The 27,427-nt window shown below is 33.7% G+C and overlaps 1 protein-coding gene and 1 pseudogene across 1 annotated transcript in view; one reads left to right on the top strand and one right to left on the bottom strand.

The window, feature by feature from the left end:
• Positions 1-15,866, top strand: part of B4GALT6 (beta-1,4-galactosyltransferase 6) — a 29,277-nt gene extending 13,411 nt beyond the window's left edge. Inside the window, exons 2-9 of the mRNA XM_064507355.1 lie at positions 716-832; positions 1,186-1,299; positions 7,857-7,981; positions 8,493-8,609; positions 9,909-10,096; positions 12,270-12,392; positions 13,315-13,416; positions 14,705-15,866. Of these exons, the coding sequence (XP_064363425.1) occupies positions 716-832; positions 1,186-1,299; positions 7,857-7,981; positions 8,493-8,609; positions 9,909-10,096; positions 12,270-12,392; positions 13,315-13,416; positions 14,705-14,852 (1,034 nt within the window). The 3' untranslated portion in view covers positions 14,853-15,866. The remainder of the gene's footprint in view (positions 1-715; positions 833-1,185; positions 1,300-7,856; positions 7,982-8,492; positions 8,610-9,908; positions 10,097-12,269; positions 12,393-13,314; positions 13,417-14,704) is intronic.
• A 3,739-nt stretch (positions 15,867-19,605) lies between these two features.
• On the bottom strand, positions 19,606-25,069 carry LOC112991920 (transthyretin-like; annotated as a pseudogene).
• Positions 25,070-27,427: the final 2,358 nt, after the last annotated feature.

Raw genomic sequence — 27,427 nt, 5'->3', positions numbered from 1 at the left:
ATTTGATTTGATTTAGGGCTTTGAGTGCAGGGCTGAGATACAGGAATATTTGGTGCTGTTGCCATTAGTGTGTTGCTTAATTGCTCAGTGTGTTGATTTACTCACCCTTGATGCCTATAATAAATATTTCATATATAATTATCAAACAATAATACTTTCACATTGCCAGTGATATGTGGTAATTATATAATGAAACGGCTTCTGGGAGTGAATGAATAGCAGTACACTTTGACTGACAATTGTCTGCTAATGAGTAAAAAGGGGGACAATGGTCTGGATCTAAAAAATTACTAGACGTTTTTGTCTTATGTATATGTTGTGTATGTAAATGCATATATGAGAAAGAGCTTGGTGGATGTGTGTCTGCATATGAAAACCTATTTATTGGTAAATTGAATGGATTCCTAGCAATGCAAGTTAGTTACTTTTTGTAGGGTAGAGAGAAAGGAAAGTGTGTTATATTAAGTGTATGTTGATGTTTTCTATTTTTTTTTCTTTTTGTATAGACCTGTGACTGTGAATCCATTTGATTCTTATGTTTTGTTTTTAATATCTGTTGATAAAAGATTTCACTCTTTGTGGATCTTTGTCTTGGAAGGAATTGTAGTTCACTAGCCATGAATTCAGACATAGTAATAAATATTGAATACACTATAAATGGATGTTAAATTAATTCAAAATACTTCAATTCAAAATTTGCTTTTTGTTTTATCAGCAAACACGTATCTCTTTATGGTGCAAGCTCGTGGTATAATGTTGAGAGAAAATGTAAAAACAATAGGACACATGATCAGATTGTACACTAACAAAAATACTACACTGAATGGCACAGGTAAGAATATTTCATTTTTAATTTTATTTTTGAAACAGCTTTATGAAAGAAAATCTTAATGGCATATTCTGATTATGAAAATCTAGACCCAAGTCCTACTTCTCTGTAACTGGAGAGAAGGCAAAATAGTTACTGTTTATCAGTTTACTTTGGAACTTTAGTAGGAAAAATAAATTTGTCATAGCTGTAACAAAGATATCTGAATTTAATTATTATTATTTTAGTGTTGTATTTTTTTAAATATGTTGTTAGGAATTTGTTATTTAAACAGTTTATGCAGTCACCTGCATGATGATATTACAGAAATCAGTGGATACCTTAAGTTTTTACAAAAATCTATTCTTCTTTTTAAGATTATCCTGAAGGAAACAATTCTAGTGACTGTCTTGCTCAAACAACAATGTATCTTCCAGAAAACTTCACTTACTCTCCTTACCAGGCTTGTCCAGAAAAGCTGCCTTACATGAGTAAGTCTTAAACTGACCTTAGTGTTTATCTAGTAAATTGGATTGCATTTAAATTAAAATGTGATTACTTTGTATGAAATGTAATTGTAAACCAGTGGAAATGTGTAGCAGAAAGTAATGAATAAATAACATTTGAAACTGGACAATAGCGCTTAGCAGAATTCTATAACTCTTGTATTATTAAACCTCTTGACGCCTTTGCTAATCATCTAGTGATTCCTAACATTTTATTTTCAAATAACTTTATTTTTTACAAATTAGATGATACTAAATGCTTTTAATAATACATAGGATTACAGTACCTGTATAAAAAATACCTGTTATGAATTGCATATTTTGAGGAAAAATTAACAATTTCTTTTTGGAAATATTTTTGCTAATACAAAGATTCGTGAGACAGAAACTAGTTTTCAAATCATCATACATCTTTAGGTAATCATAGTTACAACATAAAAGAAGCTGAACAAGATCCTGTAGTGAAGGGAGAATTGATGGTTGTAAGAAAGTTCTAAAGCTCTGCAGTACTTTCATGAGAAAGTGAAAAGTTGTTGATTTCAGGAGAAGGTAAAGTTAAGTTTTCAAACCTAGATGTTTCAGATCCCAAGCTATTAAATAAAATTTGATTATGTAACCCTAATTCTTATGCAACCGTATGCCTAAAATCTAAACTTTTAATTCTTTTCTTTGAAGATACTTACCTGTTAAGGAGTTTCATGCTGAATTATGGAACTGAATTAAGTACTTATGCAACAAAACAAAACAAAAGGGTGCTATTTTTAAAGCCAGTAGTATTACAGCTTTCGTAAGTTGCAGTATCACAGTGTAAGCGGATCGTCTATTATAAGCAGGTGTTGTGCCATTAAAACAGTTACACAAATGGAGATAGAAAGAGGTTCTTGATGTAATTCAGTGATCTTAACCTGATTTAATAAAGTGGCCAAAAGACAGTTGGTGTGACTATTCTACCTTCAGTTTCTGTAGACTACAGAGTGTATTTTTGTGAAAATTCTTAAAAATGAGGAAAAAATATAGTTCTTGTTAAGAACTTTGAAATTTCATGTAAATTCCCCTGTCTTGCAAGCTTGTCATTGTTCTGCCTTCCCCAGGAAAGATAACTAGGTTCAGACAAAGCCCTGGGCGTTTGTTTGCACTCCTCAAGCTTGTAGAGAAAGCAAACCTGCAAGACCAGGAGGTGTTAGGAGGCTGTGGATTTGCACATAAAAAGGAAGAGAAAAGTGGCTCCTGGTGTTGATTGCTCTACCTTGTCCTTCACAACTTATTATTTGTTTTGGGGGAGATTTTTATGTTGAAGCTTTATAAAATTGCTGCTCCTTGGATAAAACAGTGTTGTTCTTTAGGAACCACTATTGACATGTGAGTTCATTTACTTTTTCTCAAGATTTTTTTCTTCTCTGTGAGGAATCGTTGTTACATTGTCTGAGTTGCTGTAGGTTGCGAGGGGTAATTAAGTGAAAATGTTTTTTGTGTCCTGTATTTGGAAGAAATCATAACTTAGGTCAGTAATGCATGGAATTGAGTTCTTGCAGATGTTTTATATACAGACTTCATATTATATTTTTGAGGGAAGTTCTAATAGCAGCATTAGTATAGATCTCAAAGCTAATTAGTTAAATTGAAATGTCTCATTTATGTGAGACATTTCAATGTGTCAGAATGTCCCAACTAGAGAAGGAGAATCAACAACTCTCTGTAAATAAGTGCAAATATGTTGCCAGAAGTGATTGTTAATTAGTATCTGGTATATCTGTTATATTAAAATGTTCATTTTTAGTTGTCATATTTAAAACCAAACAACTAATCTACTGCTTTATACAGGAGAAAATTTGGAATAGTTTCTAAAGATATTTGGGACACCTTTCAGAAATCTTACCTTGTCTTTTAGGCAAACACCTGACTTAAACTGTGGGCTGTCATTCAACATGAGCAAGTATGCAAGTAATTATTTAATATATTAATTCAAATCCATATCATACCAAGTGATGTTGCTGACAGCCAAGCATGTCACCGAAGTGCTGACCTTTTTTCTTAAAAGAAAAACATGTATTTTACAAATCTGATCAGCAGGTAGAGAAGATAGGTTTAACAAGTCAGTAGCTACAAAGAAGAAATTATTTTAGTTTTTTTGAGGACTGATGCCTGTGCTAGAAATCATCTCTATATCAACGTAGGAAGAATGCTTTCCAATTGAATTTTGCCTTACTCAATCAGTAGTAGGAGTGTATTTTAATTGACATTACTACGTGGTTTTATATAGTGATGTTAATTCACTGAAATAGCACTGATAATAAGCAATTCTGTTTTCTCCAGTGGCTCACTTAATTACTACTGTATTTCCAAAATATAATAATATTTAGTTCATTATCCTTTTTAAAACACCGAGTGTTAAGACTTCACCACAGAAAATGCAGAATTTGATTCCAGTATTTCTTTCTCACTTGGGGAGGAGGGGGGTATTTTGTTTATAATTTTTAATTTTTAAACTGTGCTTCAGATAAGCGAATTGCTATTAAGTACGCTCTTCAGATTTAATGTTGGTTGTCATGCTTTTCAGAGAAGAGATTCTTACAAAATTTGGAATTCACACAAACTTTATATTTGAAGTACCTCCCTATGTAGAAGTCAGCTGGAGATTGTTTTGGAAGTTGTAAAATATGTATATATAATGTAAGCCAAAAGCTCATATTTTCATTTTAAAACAATTTGTCATAACTGAATGCTTCTACAGATTCTGTGCTACTGTTTTTAGCAATGGAAAAGTTCATTTTTCTTGAGTTGGATAGGATTTAGAGAACAACTGTTTGCTTTGATGATGGAAGTATCTGATCTAGTAGAATATAAAATTTAATATAAAATATAGACTTGAAAAAGATAATTTTCCAAATAGATTAGGTACTTAGTGATCATGTTTGTTAAACATTTGATATGAAGTATGTGAAGTAATTTTTCATGTTGTCTTAGCAATATCTAAATCTGAAAGTTAGTTAAATTAATAGGAAAACCAAAGCTGGCATCAACTCTAATAGAATTGGGGGGTTTTACCCCTATGGTTCTGATCGGGGGGAAAAAAGTTCCCATTACAACTTTTTTAATCTCAACAAAAATGTTCATCCAGTGAACAGCATAATAGCAGCCTTGCTTATTACCTGTGTTTCGTTTTAACACCTCCACATTCTAAACTTTGTCCCTTTCACTATAAGGATACAGCCATATAGCTAAAAGTATGAATCGGTGTTGCTCATGAGCTTACTTATATAGAAAACTGTCTCAGGCCAAATAGTAAGTAGCTACAGTGTGGTTATGACCTTATTTTAATCTCTATATAATGATCTATAAGGAATATATAGATCACCTTAGTACACTGGGGTTAAAAATACCTAGACCATTTCTAATAGATATTAATTTACTAGTATTAAAAAAAAAAAGAAAGAAAAAGAAAAAAAAAGAAAGAAAATCTTCCGGAGGAGGAAGTTCTACTGTCTCCAAATGTTGTGTATGCTGGTGTACCATCTAATAGTTAAGTTAATCCTAATTTTCAGCCTGTGTTTACTTTTTTTCCACAAGTTAGTCTGATTTCTGCTTGCCTTTCTCCATTAGGTTTGGAGAACAGTTGGTTACTATCTATATACTGAATTCTTCTGTCTGGGAGAAGACTTGCATCTTTGTCAGTGTAGATTAGACAGGTTCAAAGAACTGGGTTTAAGTACCTTGTTTCTAAACCTGTTGTCATTCTTGATTTTGTATTGTGAATGTAATGATTTCCTTTTAAAGAACCATGATCACCTAAAGCAAAGCCTGGTAGCATTAAGGAAACAAACTAAGCCAGTAATCACATTCTCTGTCTTCCATAGAACACCTGCTGATGTATTCCAGAATGATACTTGCCATTTTCGTGCAATTGCATTGCATGTTGTTGTCTCATATTAATGTGTGAGCTATTATAAACCCTCAAAATCTCTTTCTGTATACTGCAGCATAGCCAGGTAGCTCCCATTTTGTGTGTATGCTTCATTTCTCCTTAACTAGCAGTCCATATTTTTCTTTTTTTCTATTTCCCTTTATTGATTTCTAAACCTATCTCCAATTTGTTGAAATTATTTTGATTTTGATTCTGTCTTTCAGACTGCTTTCTGCTTCCTCAGCTTTTTCTTTCTTGCAGATTGCATAGATTTGCAAATCCGTCTTTTATTGCAGCATGCTAGATGTGAATGGAAGTAGGAAATGCTAAGGCCACTGCAGACCAAGCTTGAGATGCCTTCTCCTGCCTCCCTCAAACTGATAATGGAATGTCATTGATTTTAAGAACTTCTTCAATGAGTTCTACACCTTCTTGTGATTATTACATACATACATACCATATTTTTCTCTGTATTATGTAATAAAATGTTGTGCTGATGTGTCAAAAAGTTAGTTATAAAGCACAGCAGATTTTTTCCTCTACTATTCTAAACTGATTACCATATCAAAGAAAAAAATGAAGTGGTTTGATATAATCTATTTTTGAAAAAAAAATCCTTTTATAATACTAAAAAAAAAAACCTGTTTAACAATTTGTTTCAGAAGAACTTTTTTTTTTTTTAAAGGAAAAGAGGTGCTTAGGATTTACATACTACAGAAATAACTGGTAAAAAAAAGTAGTTATTTATATTGATCCTTTTCCTGTGTCCTTTTGATAGTACTAATCTTTCAGAGATTACTATGGCTAATTTTTAAACACTCTGGAGGGTATTTCACCATCCCCACCAAATTAGATGCATCTGCCTTATCTAAATATTCTTTAACCAGTCCTGGCCCTGGCTTCTATCTTTTTGTTACATTTAAACTCAATTAGCATCTGGTCACAGCTAGACTTTTCTCAGAAGACCAAGGCATCTGAATCCTTTGCATCATGTGTCATTTGCTTCCTTTTCTGGTGTAGTAACTGGCCTTTATTTATTTTTATTTTTATTTTTCTGTTAGATTCTATAAAGAGACTAGAAGATGTTTGTTTCTTTTCTGTCTTTTGGTAGTTTAAATTGATTCTGTGTTTTTTTTTGTTTTTTTTTTTTGGTACATGTTTATATTGTATATGCTGGTCTTTTGTTGTATGCCTTCATTTCTGTATTTTCTATGATTTCTTTTTGATTTTCAGGTTATTGAAGAGTTTCAAATAAAACTGCAATGATCATTATGCTTCTTTTTTTAACTCTGTGTAGGATTAGCTTGTTCTGGGATATTTTTATAAAGTCTTTTTCTGGAGCTGCCAGTTTTCCTGCTCCGTCTAAGAAAATGTGGGTTGTTTAAATCTGCTTTTAGAATATCTTTTCCTTATTTTGTTGCTCTTGATCCTTTTCAAAATTACCTTCTACATTTATATTGACAATAAGTTCTATGTTATTAATCCGATCCAGACCTAAAATGGCTCTTGCAGTGTCTTCTGCTGTCTTCTGAAACCAATTGTTAGTCTCGAAAAATTTAGACCTTTCCAAAAGATTTAGAAAGTTAGTTCAGTGTTACATCATTAAGCAACCAAAAAATATTTTTCTCTTGGACACATGGGTGTAGGGAAGAAAATGGGTGCAATTTCTTTGTGTTTTTAAAATTCCAATACTCTCTAAAAGACTTATGAATTTTAAGACAAAATAAGTAGAATATTTTATGAAGTCTGTCAAATAGCTATTGCAAGATTTTTATTTGATATTCTAATATAATAGTTGCTGAAGAGCAATTTGAGCTTTTGGTTACTGGGTATTAGACTGCACTTCTCCCTCAGTTTTCATGATTTCCTCTGCTTTTGCTTATCAGGGTAGACTATTTGCTATAAGTCACTTTTTCTAGTTTTGAAGTTCATGCACATCCCTAAGCTAAATGATACAGAGCTCTTAGCTGTCAACTAATTGGAAATATTTTCTCACAATAAGCAATAATTTGAATTTTTTGCTACCATATTATAGTCTATACTCGTTAGCTTGCTGCATTTTTTTCTTTCATCGGTAGGCATCTGCAAATGGTTTTCCCATTGGGCTAATTGGTGCTATGAGTGATACTTCTCAAATCCAGCCACTTGCTATATGTTGGTCTGACATAGACGTTGGTGAATTAATAGGCAAAGGCTGTTCATGAACAGCACGTAGCTATTCAATATTTAAATTGAGGAAGCTGGTTGAGTATAGTGATGGTGCATCTCCTTGCGTCAAGGTGCAGATAGTAAGAATTTGATTGTCAATTCAATAGTGCGGATGGTGTGAAATCATTAAGAATGATACTTAAAATAAAAGGTGACTTTCAGTTTTCTGGAAGAGGTACAGAGTTCAAGTTATTTTGCTTGTTTTGTGTCCTCTGAAATGAGATTAGTATTTTGCTTACAAGATTTATATGGGGGAAACACTGACATTCATTCTGTAAAAGCTAAATATTAAGAGGAATGCTATAAATTCTCTTCTTTATCTGTTGGTAGTATAAATAAATTCCTCATGTTATTCAGCTATGATATAACTTATACAATTAGATCTGTTGTCTTAATTGAAATGAATAAATATAGCATATCTTCCTGTACTTAGGAGGCCTTATCAATGTGAATATGAGTGAAATTAGTTTTGATGAAATTCAGGAAGTGTTTTCAAAAGATTTAGACATTAAACCAGGAGGACACTGGAAACCAAAAGACTGTAAGCCACGATGGAAGGTGAGATAATGTTTCTTTTTCATTTTTTTCTATATGTATACAAGAGTAGTTGACAGTTGCAAGCACTCAGTCTTTTACTACAATGTATTGTGCATGTATATAGTATATTATAGTATATGTATTATATGCTGTTCAGTGTGTTCAAGAAAAGATTAAAGCGTAGAGAAAAACTTGAACTGGATTGTTGTGAACTTTTAGAAGTTCATGAACTTCGTTATTTTATCATGTGGATATAAACTTCTGTCCTATGTCTGGGTTGCTTGAAGTGTTCTTAGAAGCAAACAAAGTTTTATTTAGCTTTCATTTCAAAATTATTCCTTTTTTTTTTTTTAATTGCTTGAGCTTAATTGCAAACTGCTTTCCTAGTGGGAATGAAAATGCTGTAAAATATTAAGCTAATTTAAATAAAAAGTTGAAAAGTCTATGTAAGCCGCAGAAGACTTAATCTGTATTGAAATATTAAAATTTAAAAATGTTAATATAATACCTTGACACATATAACTTTCTGAAGGTGGCAATCCTCATTCCTTTTCGGAATCGCCACGAGCATCTTCCAATTTTTTTCCGACACCTGATACCTATGTTGCAGAATCAGCGTCTGGAATTTGCCTTCTATGTTGTTGAACAGGTAACAGTATTTACTTGATATGTTACTCTTTGAGATTCCTTAGTAAAGGGGTTTTGACATTATCATCAAGATTTGGATGAATCCAAAATTTAACAAATTGTTACTCTGCTGTTCTAATTGATTGAGTGGAAAAGGAAAGTTCACCTGCCTTCCCTAGATTAATCTATAGCCAGAGACACGTTGCTTTTCTTTGAGTACAGGTTGATATTTTACAGCTGATAATGCTGCTCTGTCAAATCTATTATCTTTATAAGTTTTTCATGATAAAAAGTATTAGGTTTTGTGCATAAAAATTGAAAATGGTTGTTTGTAGATGGCCATTTTACAACACATACTCATTTAAATGCAGTCAAAGACAATAGCTTTAAAGTATATGCTATCTGATTAACAAAAGTGAAAAGTAAGGGAAATGTCCATGATATAAAGTTACTCACTAGTACCTTGGCTAGGAGTCTCTTCAGAAACAGAGAGAAATGAATATGGAGGAAAAAGTGCTTTAAAAAAAAAAAGTGTGTGAGGGGGTTTCTGCAAGCCATAATCAAGGTGTGAAGTAGTTCAGAGTGTTAGCTTAAGGACCATTGTTGACCATACGAAGTAGGTAGCTGATCTTTAAAGAAATTACTGGTCTTATTTTTCATGGACTCACAGAAGTCGCAGAAAATAAAGAAAATGGTCTACTAAATTCTATTAAAAAATTGTCATGTATCATGCATTTGATATATCAAAAGGTCATGTAAATAATATAGCTTTTTCTGAGCTTTAAGAGGTCTTAATTGTTCCAAATTGAAATGTTGAGATTTAACCTGTACTAGAAATAAAAAGAGTTTGAATCAAACTGTTAAGATCTCTAGGAAACTGGAAGTATGTTCTAGTATGATGTTAACTATAAATATGTAATCAAGTTATAAGCACTTGCACAGCATCTGAAATTCTTAAATAGTCTGTTTTAACAAGAAATGAAACTTAATGTTTCATATTCAATATGTATCAGCATTTCTTTAACTGATGATGTCATGCTATATTGATCAAGAACACCCATATTTTGATACTTCAGAATTACTTGTACCGCAAGTTGCAAGTGCTGTTAAGTTTTGTTCAAGAGCAGACCTTATAAACTTTTTAAATCAGAAAATGCAAGTGATGTAGTTGGTGCTAACCAGAGCTATTGCTCTGGGAAGGGGAATAACAGGCATTTTCTTAATGCTTTTTTGTATGATGGATGATATATTTCTTATATTATTGGAGTAGTTTCTCTTTGTTCTTGATTCTTAAAAATTCTCCATTGTTTTGTGTTTGAAGACAGGTACACAACCTTTTAATCGTGCAATGCTCTTTAATATTGGCTTCAAAGAGGCTATGAAGGATGTTGTTTGGGACTGCATAATATTTCACGATGTGGATCACTTGCCTGAAAATGACCGAAATTATTATGGATGTGGAGAAATGCCACGTCATTTTGCAGCAAAGCTGGACAAATACATGTATATGTAAGTAATTAGCTTTATTCATATTGTTTCTTAAAGACCCAGAAACATTTTTAAAGTATATTTGAAATCTGTGATAATATCTACAGAAGATGAAACCAATAATACAGCCTCCTACCATAGTCTTTATGTAAAAAGGAATAATATAAAAGGAAGGCTTAAGTTTAGTGACTATATTTAGATGTTGCTAGTTTAAAGATATTAAATATTTTCAGTGTTTTAACTTGACCCAATATTTGTAGCAATGAGGTTGATCTTAACAAATCATGGCTATCTGTGTCAAAAGGGAAAAATTCGTCTTGCTTATTAGAAAGCTGTTTTGGTTATGTAAGCCTGTGCTGTGTTTGTTAACAAAGTTAAGCAGATGATAAGAAAACAAACAACATTTGCAGCAAAATATCATGGGGAAAGTTTCTTTCTTAATTTTCTCGTAAGTGTACAGTTTACTTATGGTTTGTACTGCTTTTTAAACAGAAGATTTCTCTATTTCTTAAACAATTTCATGTCTTGTATTCAATCTGTATTGAAATTTGATATATGTGGTCAGTCCTGCAGCTTCACTACCTCTGTTTCTTCTGTCATTTTACATTAACAGTGTTTCAGTTGCTTTTTTAATATTCTGTGACTACTTTCTCAACGCTCTTTTCAATTCACTTCAGATCATGCTGCAGTTTGTTACTTCCTGCATATGGGTATTTGCAATCCTGACTATGTATTTATGCAGTTGATCAATTTTAATATCTGAGAAGTCAAAGATTATGCATTAGAGACATGACTACATATTTAGACTTCAGTTTGTCAGTCACCTTGCAATCAAAACTTAAAGGATTTTATTTATATGTTTATATTTATGTATACATATAAAAATATTCAAAATCTATAAACACTCATGCACACACACATGTGCGCATGCACACACACACAAGCATATATATGTATATATATACCCCCAGACATAAAAACCTCGAGCAATTCCATAAGCTGTCATACCTTGGGTTTTTTTAGAACCCCTGCAATTTCAGTTAAATATTGGAAGGCATATATAGAAAACTAATTTAGTAACAACCTTCCCTAAAAGCTTTTAAGATTTTAGCGAACCCTCTATTTTCACAGAGATCAGAAATTACATGGCTGTGACCATAGCCATGTATTTTTCTTTCCTCCCTGCATTCTGGAGTTCTATGTCCTTTAGTGTCCACAGTGGCTATTGTGGCCTAAGCAATAGTAAATCTTTTTGCAGATAGTCCTAACTCCTTGCGGATTCCAGATTTGGAGGCATCAAAATTACATTTAGTTACTTTTATTTGATGAAATTGTAAGTTGTTTCTGAAACAGGATTCATTAAAACAACTGTAGCAGCTTCTGGGAAAAGGACTGATGAGATTTGGTAACTACTCTTGTAAATGGCTAACATGGAAGTAAATGTTGATGTTAAACACTCTTCTGCATTGACAGTATTTTGAAAACTAGAAATCATACCACCTGGGCCTTAGTATATTTTGTTATATAGCTATCTTGGCTGTTCATGTTGGCCAACTACTTATTACTTAATCAGTATTTATTAATAATCAGTGTATGTGTACTGGCAGAAAGCCTATGTATTTTCTTGATTGAAAAGTTTAGCTTTTGAAAACTGCAAAGCTCAGGGATTTTTTAATAATACATATTTTACTGCAATTGAGTATATACTATTAAATAGTTGCATTTTAATTTTTCACAGTTCTGTAGAATATGGACATGAATTAAAATTACTAAATTGATGGATTACTTTTTTTTTTTTCAGTTGGATAAAAGGAACTTTTTTTGTCAAATAGTGTCAAAACACAAAAGCTCGAAGGCTTCACTTTACTTTTCATTCAGCTTTAGGTCTAAAACAACCATCTGAAGTATGCAGTAGACTTTTGTTTCATGTGATGATACTAACTTGAGCTACTGCATAATATTACCTTATATACAAATCAGAGAGTAATGCAAACATTTTGTTTAGCTTCCTTATGTCTTTGTTAATGCCAGTGATCTGTGAACCAGCTTTCCCTGGTGGATACATTCAGCATCTGTTCCTGTCCTTAGTTTGAGGTTTTTTTCATTCTTTTTGTTTTATTGAAAAGAATCTTTGAAAGAGAGGATTACTTATCTAGGTTGAGCTAATAATATAAAATGTACCTATCATTTTCAGTCTTCCTTACAATGAGTTCTTTGGCGGTGTAAGTGGACTGACAGTAGAACAATTCAAAAAGATCAATGGGTTTCCAAATGCCTTTTGGGGATGGGGTGGAGAAGATGATGATCTTTGGAACAGGTGAGTGTTCAGTGCTTATGTCTTTCTTACCATTCCATGTTATCCACCACCTGATGGTGATTAGATTTTTTTTTTTAACTTTTTTCTTTTTTTGCTTTAAATGAACAAGTTCCAACATTTTAAAGGGTTCTCTTTAGAAATATCAGAACATACTATTTAGAAGATGTTCTTTCTTCTTGGCCTGTGGACAATTAGCAGGTTTTTCTGAGATAGGTCTAATAATAGCATTAAGCATATTTAGGCTCATTCCTTCTATTCCTCTGTGCGTCACCTTTTGATTTTTCACTTCCAGTTATGTTGCTGCTAGCATTATGGAACAGCATCTCACAGACTGTACAGTAAACTTGAATTTAAGTATCTGTCATATCTTAGCAGTGTCCGATAAATTATTCTGTGACTATATTGACACAAATTGGACAGTAAAGTTCACTGTATAGGATATTAGTAACCAGTTAGAGTAAAAAAATAAAAACAAAAAAAAACCAAAAAAACATTTCCAGTTATTTTGGGCTGTTAAAACTAGATGCCTATGTGAGTGCTTATATATATATATATGTGTGTGTGTCCTTATTTTAAAGGACAGGTCTTGCAGGGATAAGTATAAAAACATGCTATTTTCACATTTTTTTCATGCTGTTGTGCCATAAGAATAAAGCAGGAAACACTAAATATAAAATGATTAATATAGTGCGCACTTCACTGGTTTTGCCAGCTTTATCAGTTCTCTGCTTTTCTTTCTTTGACAAAAAGAATCAAAGAACAACTTTTTTTTTTTTTGAAACAGAGGAACTTTTTTATGAAGAGAATGTCAGTGAATGCAAAGAATCAGCTTTAAAAGATTTGATGCATATTTTTCACTCTTTAACTTGTAAAAACATCTTTTTAATATTCTTTATACAAATGTTTATATTTTACACTGTAGGGTTCACTATGCTGGATACAATGTAACAAGACCAGAGGGAGATTTAGGGAAGTACAAATCCATTCCTCACCATCACAGAGGTGAAGTCCAATTTTTAGGACGGTAAGTGAAACAGAATACTGTTCAAATACTAGAGCTAAAGGTATAAAGATTTTTGTCTTGTCTAAATCTTCCAGACGTACAAATAAGCAGTCAGTACCTGTCAGTACTACTACTCCTTTAGTGCTAAATGCAGTATTTTCTTAAAAGTTAGTGTGTTTGGCTGTGTGTGTTTTGTTTTATTTAGCCATGAGAGAGACTGAGTCTGTGTGCCAGAAGATACTGTTATCATACTCGCTGAAGCAGAATGTTATTGTTCTGTTATTGCAGAATACTGTTGTACTGTAATACTTCACTGTTCAGGCATTAGTGTTGGAAGGGCTCCCCTAGTTTGTATATTTAGACATTCTTCAAAAGGAAGCAGTGCAGCCTATGTGAAAAGAGACTTTAAAGCTCAAAGATTGGTTTCTTCCATCATATTTCTTTCTTTTCTTAGAAACAGGTGCTGTTTTACATTCACCTGATCTCTTTATTTCTAAATTCCTCTCTTTTGCTGTAAAGATGCAAAATAGTTGGCCAGTAGGTTCTGGCTGCCCTAAAGTAAATAGCAGCCAGAATATAGCAGTTGAGATGCACCTAAAAGTTACAACATATATATATATATATATATATATAACACAGAATAAAAGGTTTATGGTGAATGCTTAAAGATAATTAGAAATACTGATTGTGTTATCAGTGATTGTCTCTTTTTCTGAGACCATCTTTATTTAAAAATTATGAATAAAGCAGAAAATAGACACAAATCATGTATGCTGGAAATAAGTATTTGATATAAAACTAAAGTGTACGTATTAGTAATCTGAGGGCATTTTTTTTTTAATCACCTCAAATTTAGATGTTTTCAAATGCAGGAGACAAGGTTAAAATTAAGAGATTCAAACATTTAAACATACAGGTATACACAGTGAAGGCACCTAAATCTTCAGTGATGTATTAAAGCAAAAGAATGTGAAGAAATTGAAAGTGCTTTAAAAATCAGTTTCATTTGCAACTGCAAAAATACATACATTAATTATCTTCTATCCTTTGGTCTTATCATAACTTGTGTATGTGAATATAAAATGTAAGTGAGAATCTCATGTATTTAAAAAAAACTCTTGCAAAAAGTAACTGGCTTTTAAAGCTCAGGTAGGTAACTTGGCAATTTCTAAGTATTGAGAGATACTCTCAGAATTTAAAGCATAGAATATTTCACAATGAAATAACTGTTACAGTGTCATACCTAACATCAATTAAACTGTTTCTTCCAAATCTTTGTCATGTTTTCTCCTTCTAACTCCTTCTACAGATATAAACTTCTGAGGTATTCCAGAGAACGTCAGTACATTGATGGGTTGAACAATTTAATATATACTCCTAAAATACTTGTCAGTAGGTTATATAAAAATATAACTGTAAATCTCATACCAGAACTTGCTCCTGTTAGAGACTATTGATGGAAATGGAATGACAAGCTACGCTACTGGAGTAAACATTAATACCTGAAGCTACTAATAGACACTAAAGACACTATAAAAAACAAAAAACCAAGCAAAATAAAAAACAACCAACAGCAGCTTAGAATTAGGGTTTTTTGACCATTTGATGATACATATTTGGGATGATGGGTAAAATGATTGTATGTACCATGCATTTTGTTCTGAAAGAAAAGCCAGCAGCTACCACTCAGATGTTTACAGCATGAAACTACTGTTCAAGCCTCCGTTCTCCACGTTCTGTATGTTAACCACTCAATTATCTAAACTGCAGAAACAGACCTGTAGCTTGTCTGGAAGTTGGGAGAGAAGCTGCTTCTTCCAGGAACTTTTTATACTGCTCCCTCCTTTCTTCCCCTGCCTGTATTTAAATTAATGCTTTTGTTCCTTTTTAAACGGTGTTTTGTAAATATGTGATGTAAATGAATGTGTGTACATTGCTTTTAAATTGCTCAGTATTTTATGCTTCAGTATGTATTTGAATGTGTTCTTGTTTGATTTCTATAGGAATGTTTTTATTAGCATGAAAGAACAAGTGTAAAATGTAAGTATGCTTAAAAAAGGTTATACCTTATGTGAAATGAAGGAAACATTAATTGTTGGCCAGCTATGACTGTAAACTGTTATACTAGTTTTGAGCTTTAGGCCTCCTGCGTATCTATATAAAAGAATCAGTTTCATCTATGAACTTGCAAGAAAGCTTTTAATTTTATTTATTGCCAGCAAAATCCTATGATTCTCTGCCTGCCATCTAGATCATATTTATATGCATATTGCATGTCTATTATGGAAAAAAACCTGTGGTGGTTGTGTATGATGATCTACAGAAACTCTAATTGTTTCCACGTGTGCCACTGGTGTCAATGTCAGGGATTTTAATGCCTAAAACAATGTGTCTGGATGTGTACTGTATGTTGGTATTGTTCTCTTTTTTTTCCTTTTTTCCTTTTTTCCTTTTTTCCTTTTTTCCTTTTTTCCTTTTTCCTTTTTCCTTTTTTCCTTTTTTCCTTTTTCCTTTTTCCTTTTTTCCTTTTTTCCTTTTTTCCTTTTTTCCTTTTTTCCTTTTTTCCTTTTTTCCTTTTTTCCTTTTTCCTTTTTCCTTTTTCCTTTTCCTTTTTTCCTTTTTCCTTTTTCCTTTTTCCTTTTTCCTTTTTCCTTTTTCCTTTTTCCTTTTTCCTTTTTCCTTTTTCCTTTTTCCTTTTTCCTTTTTCCTTTTTCCTTTTTCCTTTTTTCCTTTTTTCCTTTTTTCCTTTTTTCCTTTTTCCTTTTTCCTTTTTCCTTTTTCCTTTTTCCTTTTTCCTTTTTCCTTTTTCCTTTTTCCTTTTCCCCCTTTTCCCCCTTTTCCCCCTTTTCCCCCTTTTCCCCCTTTTCCCCCTTTTCCCCCTTTTCCCCCTTTTCCCCCTTTTCCCCCTTTTCCCCCTTTTCCCCCTTTTCCCCCTTTTCCCCTTTTCCCCCTTTTCCCCCTTTTCCCCCTTTTCCCCCTTTTCCCCCTTTTCCCCCTAGTAAACAGCACTTTTATTCCTCCAAAATCAGAAGAGCCAAAAAAGTATCTTCATTGGAAGAATATTAAAGTTATGTTTTTAAGAAAATAGTAAAATATAGTCCTAATGCTTGCAGAGTGGGATTTTCAGAAACACACAGTGTTGGTCAAACTGTTCCACTGATTATGATGGCATAAGTGGAACTGAAATTAGGCCAGTCCCAAGTGCTTTTTAAAATTCCACCTGTAATATAGTTTTTAAGGGCCTATTCTAGTAGAGTGCTGAATACTTCTATGATGCACTAAGTATCCTCAAGTCTATGACTTTCAATGAGATTGAGGATGTGCAGACCTACTAAGGATAGGTCCTGTCTGTTTCTCTATTTTTGTGGTGTTAAATGTATGAGCAATTAGACTCTTTCCTTGGCTTAGAATGAAAAACATATCTTCAAATTTTATATTTGCTTGTAATGTTATGCTACCTAAAAGGATCCCATTCCTAAGCATTATCTCTTCCTAATATTTTTATACATCCCTTGTTAATACTAAGGAAATGGACTGAATCATTTATTTTCTATGTTAATGCAAAGATACTGACCAAGAACTACTGAACTGTTTTGTTTGTCACAATTCAACTCTTTAAGAACCAAAGACTGACTTCTGCTCCCATGAAGAATGGAAAGCAGTATGTGATAAGGATTGTTTATCAATAGTGTTCTGTAAGAGTGTTGACAAAAAATACTAACTTTAACTTATTACTATGTGTTGGTCTCCTGAATTACTGCCACAGATAGTGTGGTGCTGTGTATGTTTGAGAGGTTTTTTTGCCATAAACGCAGGGTTTTTTTCCTTTGATATCCCAGCAGTAAATTTTGCCCTTAGCCATTCTTAAGTAAAGTTATAGCTTATTTGTAGATATACCAAATATTTTATAAAAATGTGATGATTTGATTGAAGTAGCTGAGAGCAGATTGAAAGGGATATTTTAAACCATATCGGAATGACCTTAAAAATCTATTAGTTATCTAATATGCTTTAGCAATGATGTAATGCAATGTGAATAAAAAAAAAATGAATATGAAGTGAACAAAACATCCTTCAAAAGCATGCTTAAGTGGTTTCATTACCTCCTGATATTTTTCTATAACTGAGTGTATAGAATATTCTGAGGCATATGGGTAAATACAAAATAGTTAATATACTGTATGAACAATCATATCCTCAAAATAAAATTGGTCTTATTTCATAACAGACTAATAAAATTATTTAAGAACTGATTAAATTAATAATTTTTAAATCCTTGGTGTAATTTTGAAGTTATTTCTGATTTTCAGTACTTACAATTTCACACCTTTGATTATGAGGCATCTTTCAGTATTGTAGGTCTGTACCTTTTTCTGAAGCATGCTTTTGTGCCCATTTGTTAAGAATGTGGAAAGCATTCTGTGAAATTAATGTGCATTTTTTATTCTAGTGCATATATATATGTATATATACATATATGCATCCTATATTACACATTAATATGCTGTAGCTGAACTAATACAACTTTACAGGTCTAAGTGATTAATCATGTGTGGTCTTAGAAAAATGTGATTTAAACCAATATGTGAATAGATTATGACATATAGCTGAGTTATCTTTAAAAGTTTAAATATTAGAGCCCCAAGGTGACTTGTTAAATTATGAAATGTTAACTAACAGTTAACCAAATATTAACCAAAATATCTTTTATCACTTTGTTGGGAAATTTTAAAAGTTGCCATCTTAAATTACACCAAAATAGTGTACGTATACTACCTGCTTGAACTCAGTACTATTCTGTAGTGAATTTTAACATAGACAGTGCCTTCAAACAAAACAAATGAGATGCAGAACTAAGAGTTGTGCACATTCCTTTTGATATTTTCCTAATTCTTATAAAATGTAGAGAGAAGCCAAACACATTGGCTTTTCCGTTTCTGACAAGGCAAATTAAGTACATCTTCTCTTCAAGGAGTTAACATGGAGGGAGAAGATAGAGGAAGTATTTTTCAAAATTCTGAAGGCCTTGCAAATTAACAAGTAAAAATGTTACAGAAACATTGACAGTGGAATCTAGCTGATATGCTAAGATGTTTTTAAGCCCACCTGCTATATTTTAAATTTAAGTAGGAGAGTATAAAACAAAAAGTCCATTTTGAAATAGAGATTATATTGAAAAACAAGCGCAAAATATATGTTCTTTTTGGATCTTGCAGGTCTATTTTTCTATCTTTGTTTACTAATGCTATGTTGTAGTGGGTTACTAAGGAGCAAGTTATTTAAAAATATTAAAATGACACATTGCATATCAGCAAGAGGAAGTGTACTTAAGATTATTTTATTTGTAGAGGTTATGTAAGATAGACTTAATGAAAAATGCACTGAAACAAATGCTGGGAACTTCCTGTGTACTATCATAGTTTTGTTTTTTTGTTTTGTTTTGTTGTTCATGGAAATGTTTGTACTTTTTTTATCATTGTCTTTTATGAAATATAATGTTCTAAAGATTGTGTTGGTTTGTTTACTCTGAGGTTTTTCTGGAGGGCATATGTTCAATTTGTTTTGTGTATAACCAAAGTGCCCATCTTTTCTAGTGTTCAGTTCCTTTAACTGACAGCAAAAGGGAGGGGAACTTGGCCAGCAAATACATATCAGGTTAGGCTGTGATGGAATCAGAGCCTTAGGTTAACTAGTGTTTTCCCTTTATTGGTATTTATGTGCTTTGCATCTGCCTTCAGCTTTTGATTTTTCTAGGCTAAATGACTCAACTTTTTTGCTTACTTTTCCAAGGTAGGCTTACTATTTAATGTTCTAATGTCTCTTCCTTATACCTAATTTTCTTTGGAAGTAGTTTTCCTTTGATATGGATTCAAAGAATGTGAAGTAGAAGGATTCATTCTTATTTCTCCTGGTATTAAATAAGGACTTGATTTTCTCAGGAATCATCAGTTGTCCTTTTTACCTGTTCTTTCTATCTTTCATTTATTACAGAAATGTCTAAAGGTTAGAGGTGTATGCAGGTAATTTTGGGGAGTACTTAAACTGGGGGCAAAAGTACTTGCAGAATGCTATGATGATTCACAAATAAACTTCTACAAGTATGTTTTCGTTGTGTATACTTTCTGCCATATCGGATATGGTCCTCTTTGCAAGTGCCGCCAGTTATGGTATATTAAGAAGCAGGAAAGGGGGGATTTCAAATATGTGTAGCATCCTTAGCATCCCTAAATGGTGTTCAGCCTTGCTGCCAATCAAAAGCTGCTTTTTCATCCGTATCTTCCAAAGCTGATTTGGGAGATGAGATTATTTATTACTTTGCAGCACCCTGAGTAATAGTCCCATGTTATTTCATCTATATGGGATACAGATTATGTTAAGTGGTAGTTTGCATTTCCTTTATTTTTCCTTATTATGAGACACTTTTTGAATGTATTGTGTTCACTTCTTTACAAGAAGGAATACAGTTTAGCTTTATGGAAGACTTTGATCTCAATCTTAGTAGTGGCATTTTAGTGCATTTGTTCCAACCTTGATCCATTTTTGCCATCTCTAAACAAGTGCTTCTCTGAATTCAGAAGAACAGTTGAAAAGAAAGTCGATGCATGTTCTTTCTAAAGTTAACAAAGTCAATAAACCACTTAATAGTTACTGTTAGTGCTTTACTATGAAAATTGTTATGCAAGTGCTAATACTATTGCTATAGTCAGAAATTAAGTTCTTATCATATACGGAAATTTTAATTTACAAATCTAAAATTTCATGCTTAATGTCAGTTTCTATTCCACTGGCTCACTCACTACTGCTGTAGTTGAGTAAGAAAAGGGACTGAGGAGAGTAGCAATGATGTAATATTGATTACCAGCATTGTTAGCTGTGAACATCACCTGGAAAAAGAAGAAACAAATAGAAGACAAAGGAGAAGTCTGAAACAGTGATCTCTATTTACAAGCCTGGGTGGAACCATTGTGATCACTTAATCTGACCTCCACAAAACTTTGAAAATATCTCTTTCTGTGGTGATGGAACAACTGTGGCTGCCCATCATACACTTCTTCCAGTGGTTAAATATCCTTTGTTAAAAGCATACATATCACTTAAATTTTATTATTTATTGTCTTATCAAACTCACATTATCCACATTGAGCTTTCCTTTATTGGGCTAAACAAAATATGATGCCTACTGAGGCTTATTTTTAGGAAAGGAAGTTCTTAGACCCTCGACTAAATTCATTTCCAGTGTGGAATATGGACTTAAAAATTCTCTTGATGTATAATCAATTTACCTGCCTATTGTAAATCTTGCACCTCTCTTATTGCTTACCTTACTCTCCTATTTCAGTTAACATAGAGGACAAGACTGTCCAGCATTAATTTTCATTAATGTCTAGAATAAGAATGTCATCTCTTATCAGCTTCAGGAAGGCAGAAACAAAATTTAACCCAGGTGCTTGCTGCCTTATCCCCAAGAATGGCTGTTTGAGCAGCAGTTGCAAAATGCTCAACTATTGGTGCTCACTGCAGCTGTCACAGTCCAACAAATAACCAAAAGAGGACTGTTGCTGCTCTGAAAGATGACGTGGAAGGACTGATGGTGTAAGTGGGAAGGGAACAGCCCAAGGAGTACAAAACCCTGGATCTGGTCCCAGTTAATACCAGGTTTGGACCACTCTTATCTAACCAATTTATCTGTCCCATGCAGATAAAAAAGGTCTATTATACTTTGTAAACTGAGGATCCAGGCATTCAGAAAACAGTTTGCACTTCCATTATCTTTAAAAATCTAAATAGTAAATTTTGTATGCAGCTGTACAAATGCTGGATCCGAAAAGGTAGGAACATCGTCTTCCCAGGAGACATGAGAGTAGTCCATCTGTTCTTCAGGTGTCTCAAAACAGTCTCAGAAAGAACCACAGCCATAAGTAGAGGTAGAAGAATGGAAAATCTTTTCATAAATAATGCATCTAAGAGTTCCCTGGGAGGTATTGAGGAAGATAGTAACTAGAGTCTTTCAGGAGCATGTTGTTACAGAGTTTTGACATTGTGGATTTAGCAGTGTTAATAAAATATTTTAAACTGAAAAGTAGGTTGAACACATGCAATTATTAATTGATGCTTAGACATATAACACGTGGTTATTCTTTGCAAGTAAAAATACGGAAGAGAATGAATACTCACATCAGCATATTGATGGAATGGGTTCAGGCCCAGTCCCTTCCGATAAGAGGCCGTATCAAACTCAATCTTGTATACCTCTTACAAATCGTTCTTTAGTTGTGAGCTTGTGGAACTCTTCATTTTCATTGGCTTGTCTGGGTGATGGCAGAAGAAAGCATTCTTATATTTTAGTTAAAAGCCTGAGGAAAAATGCACTACTTAATAATTGAACTTGAATGATGATGTGTAGCTTATGTAATATGATGAATACCTCCACTGATCTGGAATGGCCTATGTCTATCTGTATTACGGATGCCTCACAGAGCTTGCCTTGGCATTTACTACTTCCATGATCACCACTGCAGATGGCTGCCTGCCACGTTACTACTCTGCATGGTTTGAAGGTAAGCCAAAAGCTGGTGTTTTTGTTCATAGACTCCTGGCTGTCTTGCAGTTAATGAAGTGAACCTCTTCCTACCAGAGTGTATACAAGGAGAACTTCACCACTGCAATAAACAATGTGTAAATCCTATGGTATACTTACTATGCTTAGCAAATAGGATCAACTCCCTTGATTTCCTCCCATAGTTTTCTTCCTTAGTTGAGTACATTGAGCTATTCTATCAATATAAATATTCTTTTCAGTCAGCTGTTTGAAATTTGAGACCTACTATTTGAAAGTACTCTAGGTCAACCAGTAGTGTAGCCTTACAGAATTCTTTGGTGTTTGTATTCACTAGTTGGTCTTCCATCCTCACAAACAGATGATTTTGATTTACAGATGCTAGCATTTGCTATCCAAGGCCATTAGTACTGACTTGAAACTGTAGACCTTTGAACACCAACCAATTTGTGATTCCAGAACCAATACTGAATTCTGTCTCTTCAGTATATCTCTTGGTTGAAACTCTCTATTTCTGAGAAATAAGTTATGTAACATTAGTATTTTGATCAGGTAGGTCATCCTCAGACAGCAATGCTGATAGTGCCCGATTTTAGTAGAATTTAGCAGAATTTTCTTCTGAACACATTTTATTCAAATAACATGCAAAAAAGAAAAAGAAAAGAAAAACTGAGTGTTATTTATATCATTGTCCATTGTACATTATTTAAAATCTGTGCTTTAATATAGCTTATAACTATGGAGTCCTAGAACATCATTTTCATCTTCCAAAATGCTCTATAGTCAGTTATGAGATTTTTTTGATCCATTCAAATATCTCTCTTTTTTTCCGGGTTGTGGTTTGACCATTGTTAGATAATTGTCCATTTATCTAATAAACTTTCTCAACTAAAAACAAACATATCTTTAGTCGAGAACAGTAATATTTTGCTATAGGCTCTGGGAATCCCTTGTTAATATTCTATTGTTTGCAAACTAATAAGGCTAGAAAAATTTCTGTCTGCTTTGAAGATAACCACTTCTTTGATTTAATGTTATCACACCTTTTCCACACCTCATCCTAAGGTTGTTTTATGTTCTTTGTATCAGATATTAACTATGTTTTTTAAGGCTCCAATGAAGCAGCTAGCTGTTCAGCCTAGTATCTTTATATAAAGCCTCTAAGCTTAGATTTTAAGATAAGTAAACTGAACACCCACTTAATAGAAAATTATATATGTTTCCATTGATAGAGTATGTGTGAAGCTATCTCCTCACCTGAGGGCTGGGAGGGATTTTTATATAAGCAGGATGATGTGAATAGATCTGTTTTTCCTCTCCTGAAAATATATGTAGTCTTCACCTTAGCTTCTTCTTTAAGGACACATTAAGAACACTGTTGTGTCTTGCAGCCCACTTTTCTACTATACCAAAGAGCCACTTATGTACAGTTTCTTGTGAACGTTCTACAGGTGCATCTGAGGCTGGGATGCCACTACTGAAATTCCTGCAGTATATCAATTTCAGCCCTTATGTATCCACAAGAATAGATTGTTAACAAAGTCATGGAAAGGTCTTGGGTAGGATTATGCAAACATGTCTGGGAGATGAGTGAGGAAGCGGAATGTTGGCTGAATAGAGAAATACATAAAAGAATGTTTATTTTTGATACCCATTAACTTTTTTTTTTGCAATTTCCTTTCATATTATACTTAAATAAGTAGAAGTCACTTTTGAGTTTTGAAAATATTAGTATTTACTCAAATTGAGGACGATTTCAAAAGAAGTCATCTTCATTTAAAATTATATAATGATTAAAAAAAACCAGGACAATATTTAGACATCTAGGAGTTATCGGTGATACTGTGTGTGGTGTTTGTTTGTTTTAATTTTAGACCTAATAGCTTCTCTGTCAGGAAAAAAGCTTTATCCCAAAATTTTCTTCTTTTGGCTGGTTCCTTCTCCTTGGGAAAGTGGCCACAAGTTGTGTGGTATGTTCAACACAATTCCATGTTTCCTTTTTAAAACTGTAGTCTTGTAACAAATGAAAATTCATTTTGAAAGTAGAAAAGTGTCCAATAACTGTAGGATTCTCAACCTGCATCTTTAGTTTCAAACAAATTGAAAGAGTCTGCCGGACTTTTCTGGTAATAAGGCAGCAGTTCATCAGTGGATACTAAAAAGTAATACAATCCTTTGTAATTAAATTGAAGAGAAAAAATGAGTGAATTAAAGGATAGTTTTAAACTACTTTCTTGCGCTTACAATGACTACAGAGCACTATAAAACAGTTTTGTTAGTTTTCCAACCATATTATAGTTAAAAGACGCCTCACAGCAAATAAAAGGTAATTAATTCAATAGCAGATTATTTTGTCTCTGACTAAAAATGGCATCTTATAGTAGAGAATGTGAAAGTGTTTTTTCTCAATTCTTTGGTGTCTTCCCATTGCCTTTCCCTTTTCTTATGCATTATGTTGGTGTAATTTACTTTGAATTTAATAGTTCCCAAGATCCATCTGCAGCCATTTTATATAATTTAATTGGAAAATTTGGAGCTGGACTTCCCCAAAGTGAATCCAGAATTTTTTTCATTAAGAGGATGCTTGGAATCAGGAGAGCCCTTCAGGTAGGAAGAGAGGGAGAATTTTTGTATTGTGAGTTAGATAAGCGATGGGACATAATGAAGCAGTAGGGAATCTTATGCTTTAGATAACAGAATATGCTATCTTTTCCTCAACCACATCACTATACACAGCAAAAATGTAGCCTGAAGGTTGTTGGAGGCAATGTAAATAGGGAGGAAGATGTCAGGATCTTGTAGGGAGGAGCATAGTCCCATGTGCTGTGGAAGCATTTGTATCTTGCATGAGAATACCCTTTTCTTTTCCCATTGGGATGGTTCATCTACGCATCATCTCCAGGATAAAGTTGTAACTAAATCATGAATAGAAAAGGTAAATCATCCTAGGTAGTAAGAATGTTTAAAAATCTGGCAGGTCCTCCTCCTTATTTTGGACTGGCAATTACAGCATAGCTTTCAATGTGAGAGCCTCTGATGTGGTTATGTTGCCATAGACTTACCTTAATTGGTGCTGTAAACTTGATAAGCACCACATACAGACTCTCCTAACACCATTTTGGTCAGACTCATCAGCCCTCAGCAACTATGCTGGGGGTAGGAGATGAAAATGTACAAAAAACCATACTTCTGATGTACGATTACTGTAGTTTCACTCCCAACATGCTTATGACAGTGGTTAGTGAGTTGAATCAGGACTCTGACCTTCCGTCATCTAATTCTTTAGAAGAAGAGTGAGAAAATAGAGCTTTGTGGAAGGTGCTAATCAGGGATGGTCTCATAATAATGATGATTGACCTCCATTTAATCATTGCAAAATGAATCATCATGCAAATGATAAAAACTTAGAATCCTCTCCTATATCCCCTCTTAAGGCCTGTGATGTACTGAATGTTCTCTGTGCCAGAAAACCCGTCCTGCATCAGACAAACGTACCTGTGTGTAACTGTACAGCCTGTATGTCCTGACTGTTCATGCTCTCCTTCTGGAATGCACAGCCTCCTTGCTAAAGTTTCTTTTGAAGTCATTGGCAATGAGGTCTCTATTGCCACCACCTATTTTCCTGGCTTTTCCACCCCAAGAGCTTAATGGAAGTTGCCTGCTTCCTCACAAAGACTGGTCAAGTACTCCTTTTCCCAAACATCAGAACTTAATAAGAGGAGGAGCCAGGGGGAAAGAGGGATGAGTCTGTTCTAGGAGACTCTCAGGTTGAAGAGTCTGCATGTCTTCCTTCCTTTTCTGGAATAAATGAGCCTTCTGTAAGTGTGGGGGAAAGTAATGTCATCCTAGCTTTGGCTCCGTTCTTTGCTTGCGTCAATGAGCATTGAAATTCCTTCTCACTTGCATGAGGCAGACCAACAAGGGAGAGGACTAGAAAAGAGAAGGAATTACTCCAGCCCGAATCTCTTCAGCTAGTGTAGCTAAAACCAAAGTGGAAAGAACTGCTGGGTAGACACAAAGAATGCTAGATTGTGTGACCCTGCCAGAACTGCCTTGAAATCCCTCATGACGGGGGTTTGTTCGTTGTGTTATAAGGATTGCAGATGCCTTTCAACAGGCCAGAGGCTTTCATGTTGTGAATATGATATTTTTTCCCCCTCTGTCTTGCACCCTTTTTCATGTGGTTGCTTAGTGTATATAAGTAAGTGCTTCTTATCTAACTAGAAAGCCCTCTCACGAATGGCGAGAGGAGGAGAAAAAAGAGCCAGAAAAAGAGCGGCAGGAGAGAACTACAGTCAATGCATACTGCAAAATCAAAATAACTGCAATAGAATGGAACGATCACTTACGCTAAATATAGTAATTAAAAAAAAAAAGAAAGAAAGAAAACTGCAACTACATGGGTATGAAGGACCTCAATCCTAAAATACTTACCAGTGGTGCAGCTTCGGAGGAAAATGCCAGGCCAGCTAAGAAAACAAAAAAACACAGAATGAACAGCCATTTTGCCTATCAATGGGAAACCCCAGTGTCAGCAAGTGGAAACTAATGGGATGAGTGATTTTACATGAAGACCTTTAAACTGAAGCTGCTTATCAAAAAGTTCCTATGACTTTCAACATGCTTATTCTTATTATTTACTTAGTAAACAATGAGAAAATAAGTAACCTATGCAAACATGAACCTTGTCTGTGAAAATGTCTGCTGTATCACTGCTTGTGGAAATAGTGTGAATACTGCCTAACTCAACTTCAGGGATCTGTTTTCTAGGAAGTGAAGTCTATTCTGTTTAATATTTCTCTCTTGTTGAAGAATTATGCTCTATCCCATAGTTTTGAGAAATACAAATTTCTGCTCAAATCAGAAATTTCAGTTCCAGTGAAGATTTCTCTGGCTATAGCATGCTTATCTACCAAGAGATTTCTCTCTGTGATGTCTGGGAAGGCTTTCTTTTTTTCTTTTTTTCTCCTTCATAAAAGGTAAGTCTAAAATGAGTCTGAGCTATTTAGTTATCTTATGCATTCCCTTGCATTCCCTTTGGCTTCCCCCATGGCAAGTAGATGTCTACATACTCATTTCTGGAGCACATTTTAACAATATTTTAAGTCCTGTCACTTTAGTTGTACATAGATTCACTACAACTTCAGGACTTTACCTGTGCAACTGTAAGTCAGCCCCCACCAGAAGTATCTGCTTCATTTTAGGAAAATGTCACTTTTTAAAATGACACTTTGTCTTTCTGGTCTTTGGTTAGACACACACATATACTCTCTCATTAGGTTCATCCTGCCTCAGGTAGATGACTACCTGCAGAATAAAGATTTTTAACCTGATTGAGTTGGATCTTAGTTGTACACTTTTTTTTTTTTTATCAGTACACCATGACCATAGGAACATATTTATGTCCTATTTAGGGGGCTGGACATAGCCCACAGTGAAGAAAACCTGTTTTCAAGCTTCAGAATTATAAGGATC

This window comes from Dromaius novaehollandiae, chromosome 2, assembly GCF_036370855.1.
Source record: "Dromaius novaehollandiae isolate bDroNov1 chromosome 2, bDroNov1.hap1, whole genome shotgun sequence".
Taxonomy (NCBI): Eukaryota; Metazoa; Chordata; class Aves; order Casuariiformes; family Dromaiidae; genus Dromaius; species Dromaius novaehollandiae.
This window is presented reverse-complemented; position numbering and strand designations above follow the sequence as displayed.